Below are 10320 nucleotides of genomic sequence, written 5' to 3'. Positions count from 1 at the left end.
AGTGACGGGCGCACAGTGTTAAACTGTGTCGCGCCTGGCAAGGACGAATTCGAAGTTTTTGAAGCTTGTGTATTCCTGATAGTGCCCTTAATATATATAATAAACGTGACTAAACTTCTTATCAATTCTGCGTTGGACACCAAGCTTGGTCGCAAGCTGTTATTTTTATATGTAAATTTCAAACTAAATACTTTCAGAAGTTTTTCGTGAAAAAATATAGGTTCAATAGAAACTTCAAGGATTCTAACATTTATTTGAACGCAATGCCCGCTAGCATTTAACCTAACAATCTATTTTACCTCGTCAAAAATCACGAACGTTGTCACTTAGTATTCTTGCGATTGACTTTTTACTTTGCCAACTGTGGATTTGGTCTCCGTCTTCTTAGGAAGTAACACCGCTTGGATATTAGGCAGAACACCACCCTGAAAAAAAATATTTATATATAAGGTACCTTAAATGATATTTTGCGTCATATCAGGTTATTGAGATGACATCCTTTGCAACAATCCACATATAATACACTTTGGGCCACGGAAATAACAGCAGGTTAAATGAAAGACATTTTACAAATTTTGCCTTTTTGCAATTACTACATTAGATAGGTTTTCACATTATCAGTTTCTATCTCTAACAAAAACGTTTACTCTAGTCAGGCGTGCCAGCTGGCAGGATTTTATCCTTAGGAGACCTATGTAGGTATATCACTTCAGCCATTTTACTTTTTTAAGAAACCTGGCGCCATAGTTTGAATTGTGATGCAAAATTCGTAACACTAATTTTTTTTCTTGAAGCCATCTGACGCCATTTATACGAGTACTTGCGCAGTACGCTGAAGCACCTTGACAAGTTGACAGTAAGGCTTACCTGTGCAATGGTGACGCCAGACAAGAGCTTGTTGAGCTCCTCATCGTTCCTGATGGCGAGCTGCAGATGACGGGGGATGATGCGCGACTTCTTGTTATCCCGAGCCGCATTGCCTGTATAAGTTCAAACCAAATTATACCCTCGAACATGCGAGCTCCAATACATGCAATTTCCTTTTTAGAAACGCGAATTCAACCATGGGAAAGGTTTCCTACACAACTTTTTGTGGCTGACTAATTGGAAAAGAACCCTCGATCATCATAAAAGGAAGTAGATCTGCCTTCCACCACTAACTTGAGAGGATAATAGTCAAGAAGACATAAATGCTGAATGTCGGTTGTCAATACATAAAATGCAGAAAAAGATAATGGGAATCATATGCACGCCAAAATAATTGCTATGTGTTTCATTGATGGCAACTATCATCTCGTAGTCAAGGCACGCATCTAGGTTAACTCTTTCAAACATTTTTAATCAGCAAGTTAATATATTGCCGTGGGCATATATAAAAGGCTCCTGCTGTCATTGCCTTCAAAAACCAACTAAGTGACAGTAATTTGTAGAATGCAGCAAATCTAAACAGACAAGATTCTACTGACCAGCCAGTTCAAGGATTTCAGCACTAAGATACTCCATGACTGCAGCCAGGTACACTGGGGCACCTGCGCCCACTCGGTCAGCATAGTTGCCCTTCTTCAGGAGCCGATGAATGCGCCCAACTGGGAACTGCAGACCGGCGCGGTTGGACCTGCTCTTGGCTTTGCTCTTTGTCTTGCCTGCAATCAAATAAACATTCTTTCAGAGCTTCAAGCCTTCATACACAATAACAATGCAGGTAATAAAATTGAAGGAGAAAATCCAACTATCATTTTATATAGTTTTCACATCCAACTTGCAAGCAAGGTTTTCTTGGATGAAACTCTTTAATTCTCAATAAATCATGGAAAATGTCAGAAAAAGGGCATCAGCATGAAACAGCCCTAGCGTCTCAAGCATGGCCGAGCACAACCACAGCTGTTTCATTAGCAACACATCCTCCAAATTTCATCATTACAACTCAACAAAACATCCAACTTTCCAGACCCTAAAAGCCTATCTTGTGTTGATGGTACCACTGCAGACCCCTAGCACTTCCTACACATTTACACCAACATTCATTCAGGGCAAGGTTTGTTAAATCACCAGCAGGAGGATATCGTCTCCTGCTTCATATGCACTCCGATCTCTTCATGGAAGCAAGTTGGATGCCCATACTTCATACACACACCAGATACACATAACTGGAAAGCAGGAAAATTTTGCTGAGCTTGGTAAGTAAAAAAAAGCAGAATATGTTGCATCATCATGGCCCATAACATAATATATTTATGAAAATAAAATTTTCATACACTTTCATAACTATATATAATAGAATAAACAAAAATATTGTACAAAAAATATTATGCAACAACATAAACTTTTCCATATATAATATGTGAGGTTTTACTATACATATAACAATCATACAAGTGATAATTACAACCATTGATTTAATGGCTAATATCAGACCTCTCACCTCTGAGGGTAAAGACAGAACTTAGGATCAATTAATTGATACACTTCTAAAAGGGTTTATCAATGGAATTGATTTTGAAAAACTTTGGATATATTTTTGATGGGCAAATTAGAAATTTAATCAAATTTCAATCTTCAACAAAAAAATGGATAATTTCAGTACAAAATGTAAATAAAATTTTTTGTGAAGTTAACAATTTTATTATACCCTTTATGAATGAATCTTAAAAAGCTTTTAATTAATTAAAAATTGTCTCAGTCTCCATTGTAAGGGCTTACAAATTCATTTGCTCTTAATTGCTTGCATCTTCCATTTTTCATTAAATCTGCACTAGTCTTTGCTGGTTGCATTACCGTCAACCGGGGCTACTCGGGATAATTTCGAATGTTCTTCATTCATAACTTCTTACAATGAAACATTTCGTAAACAAGTTTAGGCTCTAGGCTCATTTCAAAGCTCTTTGCAAGGGCTATCACATGACTTCTCCAAAAAAATTCCATATGCTATTCATAAGGTGCCAGAAGCAAAAAAAGAGTGTCCTGAGTAGCCCCGTAGAACAGGGCTACTCGGGACACTTGGAATAAAACTTCATTTTAAAACATTTGAAGCATGCAGAGTGTACTCATCCATTACTAACTGTACTCTGAAGTCCTCTTTCATTGTAGATGATGTAGGGGTAGAATAAATGACATTTTCTGTGATTTTTACTTGTTTTTCCTTCATTGATATGATATTACCATACAATTAATTACCGTATTATTGATGCAATATTACCGTATCCATGAACATGCCATTGAGCATTTACAACAACCTTGTCCACTGCAAGCTCCATATCAGCAGCCTTACAGCATTTTTTCTGTATCTGTAAGCTTACAGGACAGCTTGTAATTTCACACAATTTTAATTGGGTTGAGTGAATTTACTATAAATAAAAGATCATGAATAACATACCTGAAGCAGAAAGGAATTTTTTAGTGACAACCATCATATGTTTTGGAGAAATATATCTTAGTTTAGGTCAATTACTTTTCATTCTATGATGCCTGGTGCACAATTCTACATACGAGATTCTATGCACAATTTTGTGATGACTGATGATGCACTAATTTTTTGACAAGTGAAATTCTTTTCACTGAGCAAGGTGAATGTAATCAATATTCTTTGTTTTTAATCAATTTTTTTCTTAACTGGAGCCTTTGCTAACTGAGGTTCTACTGTAAATGCATTTTGGGGGTGTCCCGAGTAGCCCCGTTGTTCGGAAATGACCGCCATTTTTTGGAATGAGATAGGAAAAATCTGTCGATTACGTTTTCAAGCCGACACCTGTGTGCAACTTTTATGCAAGTAAAATTTTTTAATACGGTGAATATTTTTTTTACTACAGACCTTAACAGAAGTAGCTTTTCAAAATATTGCTTTTACCATTTTATCCAGGAATTTGTTAAAGCTAGTAAATATAGTATTTTTGAACTTCCTGTATGCTACATAGATAGGAAAAATGTTGACATTTACGCCACTATATTTAGTTTTGCAATATTCCAATTAGTTTTGCTACTAAAACAGTTTTACGCTGTGTCGGAGTTAGAGATGCGACGTAAAAAAAACACTCATGTTTTTTTTAATAAAAAACAAGTTTTTTTAATAAAAAACATCAGCCTAAAAAAACATGTTTTTTATTGTTTTTTTTTAGAAAAACATAAATAAATGCAAATTATAAATAAGATTTAAAAACACATCATTTCAATGTATATTAAGGGTATAGATATATTGATCCCAAATAAATACACGAAAGAAAAAAACAATAAAAAAACAAAAAAAAAAAAAACACATAAAAAAATGTTTTTTTACTAAAAAAACACTCTGAAAAAAAAAAAAAACGTTTTTTTTTGCATCTCTAGTCGGAGTACTGTCCCGAGTTACCCCGCCCGCCCTGAGTAGCCCTGGTTGATGGTATTGTTTAAAACTTGTACTGCATTTTGCATAAATATTTCTTTCAAATTCTTGTAATTGCTAAGAAAAAAGTTAAGTTTACACTCTGTATTTGAAATTTGGTTTAGTACCTACCACTACTCACAGGGCTCATGCATTTGGTGTGTGAAAAAAAAACAAAGCAATGATGCTATGAAACTAGCTAAAATGAAAGAGCATTTAGAAAAGATCCATTCCATGAGGAAAACAAAGATCTTGATCACTTCATAATGCAAAAAGACACTAATAATTCTGACAACCTTAAATACAAATTTAAAATCGTCTGCTACTGCCGATAGTGACTAGTGAGAGATTAGAATGTGCCACGCAGCCAGAACAACGGCAGACGGCTCAAGGCAGACTGGCAAAAGTACCTCGCTTGATAGAATTCCACTCTGCACCAGTTACCTATCAGATGATTGGAAAAACCACCCATTAATCATAGATATATTTCTACAGTACCTTTTTTTCAGCTGTTTTCTAAGAATTTCATGTTTTCTTTCATTTTTTCAAAAAATTCACATGAACAAAAAAGTCTTGGGGTAAACGCGGTATATTCCAACATCGTGGGTAATTCCGTCACCTCTCTAGTTTTTCCTTTATATTAAGCTTTGTTTTAGTTCCATGCGTTCGTTGATGGTTGAAATGGTGACGTCTAGAATCACGGCTCGTAGAAATGGAATCACGGCTGGCAAATCCATAAAACCACGGCTCAAAAAATTCAGTCGCGGCTCGCTAAGTAGATATATTCCATACTAGACTTGAATTGGACACACACGTCACACAGATCATTCCAAGCTGTGTACAAAAATTAAAATTTGCTTAATTAAAAGCTTAATAGTTGTTAATTAAAAGCGTAATTAAGTAGTGTTCAATATTCATTAGTGTTTTAATTCAAAGCCACGTTGTATTCCAATGCAGCTCACACAGCAAACGGAATTCGAACACGTGGATGACGGCATGCCGCATTACGTATCAGTAGAATTTGAAGCGCAGACAGAATAGCCTCACCACATGCCAAATATAGCCACACACAGTGACGGAATATAGGGATTTGGTAGGTTTGTATTCTAAAGGCTTTTAAATAAATATGGCAACATTTTGTGATGTTTTGTTGTTGCTGACGCATAGTGCGGTGTTTTGAGAGTAACATAAAGCAAACAGAACTCGAGTAACGCATACAGTTATTTATTTATAGTTTTTCATTTCTTGATGCGTCCTTAATGTGTTGGAATATACCGCATTTATCCTAGATTTTTTTTTCATATGTATACCATCAGTACCAAGTTTCAAAGTGTAAATAACCAAAATAAAATTTCTACAAGAAATTGGAAATTTGCATTGCAAATTGGAAATTTTATTTCAGTTATTTACAGACAGATAACTTTGAAACTTGGTACACATATGTAAAAAATAAATCTAGGACTTTTATGTTTATGTGAATTTTTTTAAAAATTAAAGAAAACATGAAATTCTTAGAAAACCATTGTTTTTTTAAAAGGCAACTTGAAAGTCTAATTTAGTAGTAAAGGGTTAAAGTAGGTATTTGGTTGCAACACAAAAATTGCATTGTTTAAATGTGTTTGAAATCTTATAAGCCTTAAGGTAGGTAGCCTAGCTAGCCTACCTACCTATAATTTTGATTCTTCAATAATGAAAATAGCATTATAGCAAAGCCACAAGCCCACAACTGGCACAATATAACCGCCAAGTGCTATTGAATTAATAGTAGGCCTAGCTTAGCTAGCTAGGTAGTATATCATAATGATAATAGCCTATAATAGGTACTGCTTGTAAATTTTTATTCAGCATCAGCAAATAACAGCAATACTGCAAAGTACCTACGTCTTGCATCACTAATTATTAATATACTTCTAATTGGGGTTAATTTATTGAACCACTAGTTGAAATAGTTTATATTACATATACAGAATATACTAGCCTATATAGGAATGGGATCATTAAACATGACAGAACACCACATGATTAGCTACACTAAAGCCTAAAGGCGAAGAAATCCAAAGTTATTTTCCAGACACATTATGAAATACAATTAATATGAGCATTATAATTTACCTCCTTTTCCTCTGCCAGACATAATTGCTCCTAATTGAACTCAAGAATTTCGAAGAATATAAATATAAGATCTCGATGTGGACATGTGGTGAGCTAACAGGTGACAGAGAACCGCTACGTACAGTAACGCACTTTTGAAGAATGGGCAGGGCAGAGCGAGGTTACGAGTTAGACGGCGTTCACAAACTTGGCGCCAAATCCTGGATCCTATAATATAGTTCGTATCACCGAAGTAACAGAGAAATATAATCACGCTACTGAATACTATTAAACACGTGTTCCTGCGATAGTGTTGGAGCGCATGTTAGATAAAAGCCATGTTCAACGATTAAATTTAATAACTTTTGTCAAACATCAAATTGAGTTAGATTTTCACGTAAGTAACTGTGATAACATGTCTGCAGGTAATATATCCATCAGACATTTCACGGCCGGTTTCTGGCAAGTTTCGGCGACCAATAAATACCACCAAACCCAAACTGCTGAACTCATTCAAATAAAACATCGTTGATGATTTTGCACAGACAATTTGCTCGCTTTTAGATCGTTCAGTTTTTAACTTTTCCGATCTTAAATAATTTAGGATCTATGTTTTAGTTATCAGTTTTTAGTCAGCTTTTGTTATTGTGTTTGAAGCCTTCCTATATTATTCCAACGCATTTGCATTACACCTATCGAAATAGCATTGCCTAATTTGTTTATTCAGACATGTTTGATGGAAGACCAATTAATGTGTTTAATCTATAATCTTCATCTTAAATAAAAATTCAAAAAATATTTCTGTTGTTGTTGGTAGATCAAAAGTCAAGTTGCCGTAAGATTTCTAATACTTTAACCACGTTTCGAATGTATCAAACTTATTATCAATTTATGTTTCATTTAATAATCACAATATGTATAACCATAACAATACGTATAACATAGGAAACCACTTCAAATTTTAAGCCCAAAAATCACGTAGAAAACTTTTTCAAAGTTCTAACACATCCAACAAAAACAGACGCAACAACACCAAATGTAATAAATGTAACCAACATATACTACTAAGATCTTGTAATCAGCAGGTATGATTTTGTGGTCTTCAGTCAAACCTTCATAAATTATATCTCTCGTAGCGGAATATTAATTCCATCCGAAATTTTATTAAAAATGGTAATTTCATCATGCATTGCATAACAGAGAAGAAGAGGGTTGGCAGAAAATTAACAAAATAAAAATCTGTTTGAGCAGAATTACGTTGTTCCAAAAATAAGCTAATTTCCCGATTGTAAGCTAATAATCCCGATTCTCGTATCAAGCGAGGATAACAGCAAACTCAAAAATATCCTGTCAGGATAGTTAGATGTTTAAAATTAGGTATAAATATGATGTTAAACTTCAATTGTAGCAAAATACATATGCATTTCCCTTGATTAGTTGGACCGATGTATTTGATTTTATAGGCAAAATCAACCGAACGTTGTGAATTTGCTTCGAAACAAACGTCTTTCCTCTAGAGATCATGTGCATATGGTGTTTAATAAGCACATAATTTGATTTGGTTTGCATATGTGTTTGAAACAGGAACTTCCTGTATGTTATATATTAAATACTAGAACCTAATTATATCCTCCTACCAGGTAAATAATAACCACCGAATCATTCGTATCGAAAAAATCATTAACATCCGTCCGCCAGAAACTATTACCGCTCACTAGGTAGGTACTCAACATCCGATGGCGTAAAGATTTCGTATTCCCAGTTGAGTGTGAGCAACGATGTTAAAAATAATAATAATACAATAATTATAATAATAACAAAAAAGTCAAGATTCTCATCGCCGCTTGTTCACTTAAAAGAGGAAGCAATACTCTAAGTAGCCCGGCTTCTGTTTGATCACCCGTGATCAGGTCTCGGACACGGTCTCGCGGCCGGAAAGGTTTTCTTAGTGTTTTATAGTTTTTTTGTGTTTTTTTTTAATAGAACCTGTTCCTAACTGGACCTAACCTGCGAGGTTTTCGTTGATTGGCTAGGTTTTTCTCTGTTTGGAGTCCGGCGGCCGCGAGACCGGCCGCGGGTCCGGCCGCAAATTTGTCCGAGACGTCCCGTTGATCCACATCATGGTTGAACTAGTAGTTATAGTTCAACCATGGATCCACATACCCAGTGATCTGTTGACCTTTGCCAGATATTTGAGCCTTTAAGCGGCTTACCCTGGAAAGTCAAGTCAGTTATTTACTTCGATGACAGATATAAATTGTAGAACAAATTGTTTCATAAGAATAACGGATATTACCTGATTGAGTAAATATCCCTAAAGACTGTTCATGAATTCATAAAAAAAAAATCAACCAGACAGGTATAAAACCTAGTGATTCACGAGATTACTAGAAGAAAACTGTATTTTTATATATTTTAATGCCGGAATTATCTACGGTCTTGTAATAACATATAAATATTCTGCTCTTGTAATAACAAATATAATATTCTGTAATCCACGATAATTCTGGCACGTGCAGCGATAATTCCAAATAATCAATCTGGCAAACAGCCCACGGCAGGCACCGGATTTCTTATATCTTTCTTTCTTCTTTATAAACGTTCCTTCTCTTGTGCTCCGATAAAATACTTAATTAAACTTAAAATAATCAGCTGTATGAGTGTTTAGTTTAATAATTGTGTAAGCATTTATTTTAGTGTAATAATTTCTGTTTTTGTACCTATCTAAAATTCAGTATTGTATGTTCCCACCAACCTTAGCCTAGAACTAGTTTTGCAAAAAGAACTCTCTTACCTTGGCCTACCCTGTTCAGTGAAATCATATGAAGGAAGAGTCAGTCATTGGATCACAAATTGATAGCATTGGCATATCTGGGAGGTCAGAGTAAACTTTATTAAATAGCTGAAATTTTATTTAATTTTTATTAAATAAAATAAATTAAAACCACAAACTCATTGATCGTAAAACTCTGTCACTTTATATAATTTAATTTTCTTGTTTGTGGAGTATGTTATTAACCAGTTACGTGAAGGGGTTTTTTGGAACTAACTTGGTCTTAGGCAAAGCACTGCCTGCTGTTCAACCTCAATAACTACCTGATTGGAAAGAGTAGGTTATCAGTAAATATTTAGTGATGTTATGAGAGGAACTGAACAATAATTGAATTATGTGAGAATTGAATTTCAAAGGCAGCGAGCCCCACATTTATTACTCAGCTTAATTTTTAATATTGTGGACATTAAAGTTGATTTTAAGTTTAATTTGTGTATCAGCTTGTAAACCTTGTTCTCAGGTCTCTGTTCCGTTAAATATGAAGAACATTTGCGACATTTTCCTTTTTGTATTTTGGTCGGTTTGCCTTTCTTGGATAGACTTTTGCTGGCCAGTCTATGACCTCTAGCGTTCTCCTCCTATAACGACCTAATCAAATTGTAAAATTTACCCCGCGTCAACCTCCTGATTACCTATTCCTTGGGCCTCGTCGATATCAAATTGATCCCAAATCCAATAACCTTTAAAACTTTGCATAAGTACCAATATGTAAATAGCTGGATGGAAACGAATATACCATGCAAAGTATTGATAAATTCAAAAATTCTTTTTAAGACCTGAAAATTGAATGCTACAGTGGACGATACAGGGTTCAGTCGTGTATCGCAGATTTGAAGGTAATTATATACATAAATGCCATGCTCTTAAACAGTTTCATACAACAAAATTTAATTCATTCAAATATCACACGTAGAGTTTTCAAATATAACGGCTCCCTGCGAGTGCACAGAGCTGAGTACTTAGCTTTACCTACTTTTTAACCATTTTTAGCGCATTTTCTCATTTATGGAAAAAATGCACAATTGTGCTCGCCATGTCCATC

General features: G+C 34.8%; 1 protein-coding gene across 1 annotated transcript; it reads right to left on the bottom strand.

The window, feature by feature from the left end:
- Window positions 1-236: 236 nt before the first annotated feature.
- On the bottom strand, window positions 237-6673 carry LOC108677653 (histone H2A). The gene is made up of 4 exons (XM_018165905.1): window positions 6467-6673; window positions 1467-1643; window positions 868-980; window positions 237-425 (listed from the first exon to the last, which is right to left on the bottom strand). The coding sequence occupies exons 1-4, from the start codon at window positions 6486-6488 to the stop codon at window positions 327-329; spliced, it is 411 nt and encodes a 136-aa protein (XP_018021394.1). The 5' UTR covers window positions 6489-6673; the 3' UTR covers window positions 237-326.
- Window positions 6674-10320: the final 3647 nt, after the last annotated feature.

This window comes from Hyalella azteca, unplaced genomic scaffold (assembly GCF_000764305.2).
Source record: "Hyalella azteca isolate HAZT.00-mixed unplaced genomic scaffold, Hazt_2.0.2 contig3241, whole genome shotgun sequence".
Classification (NCBI taxonomy): domain Eukaryota; kingdom Metazoa; phylum Arthropoda; class Malacostraca; order Amphipoda; family Hyalellidae; genus Hyalella; species Hyalella azteca.
Note: the sequence above shows the minus strand (reverse complement) of the source record. Positions and strands in the feature narration are given on the sequence as shown.

Excerpts from the sequence above, each read along its gene's own strand:
- LOC108677653 (XM_018165905.1), bottom strand. The coding sequence starts at position 6,488 with ATGTCTGGCAGAGGAAAAGGAG. Across the intron at positions 1,644-6,466 it reads GTCTGGCAGAGGAAAAGGAG|GCAAGACAAAGAGCAAAGCC; the intron begins GTAAATTATAAT and ends ATTTGATTGCAG. Across the intron at positions 981-1,466 it reads TGAAATCCTTGAACTGGCTG|GCAATGCGGCTCGGGATAAC; the intron begins GTCAGTAGAATC and ends GAACTTATACAG.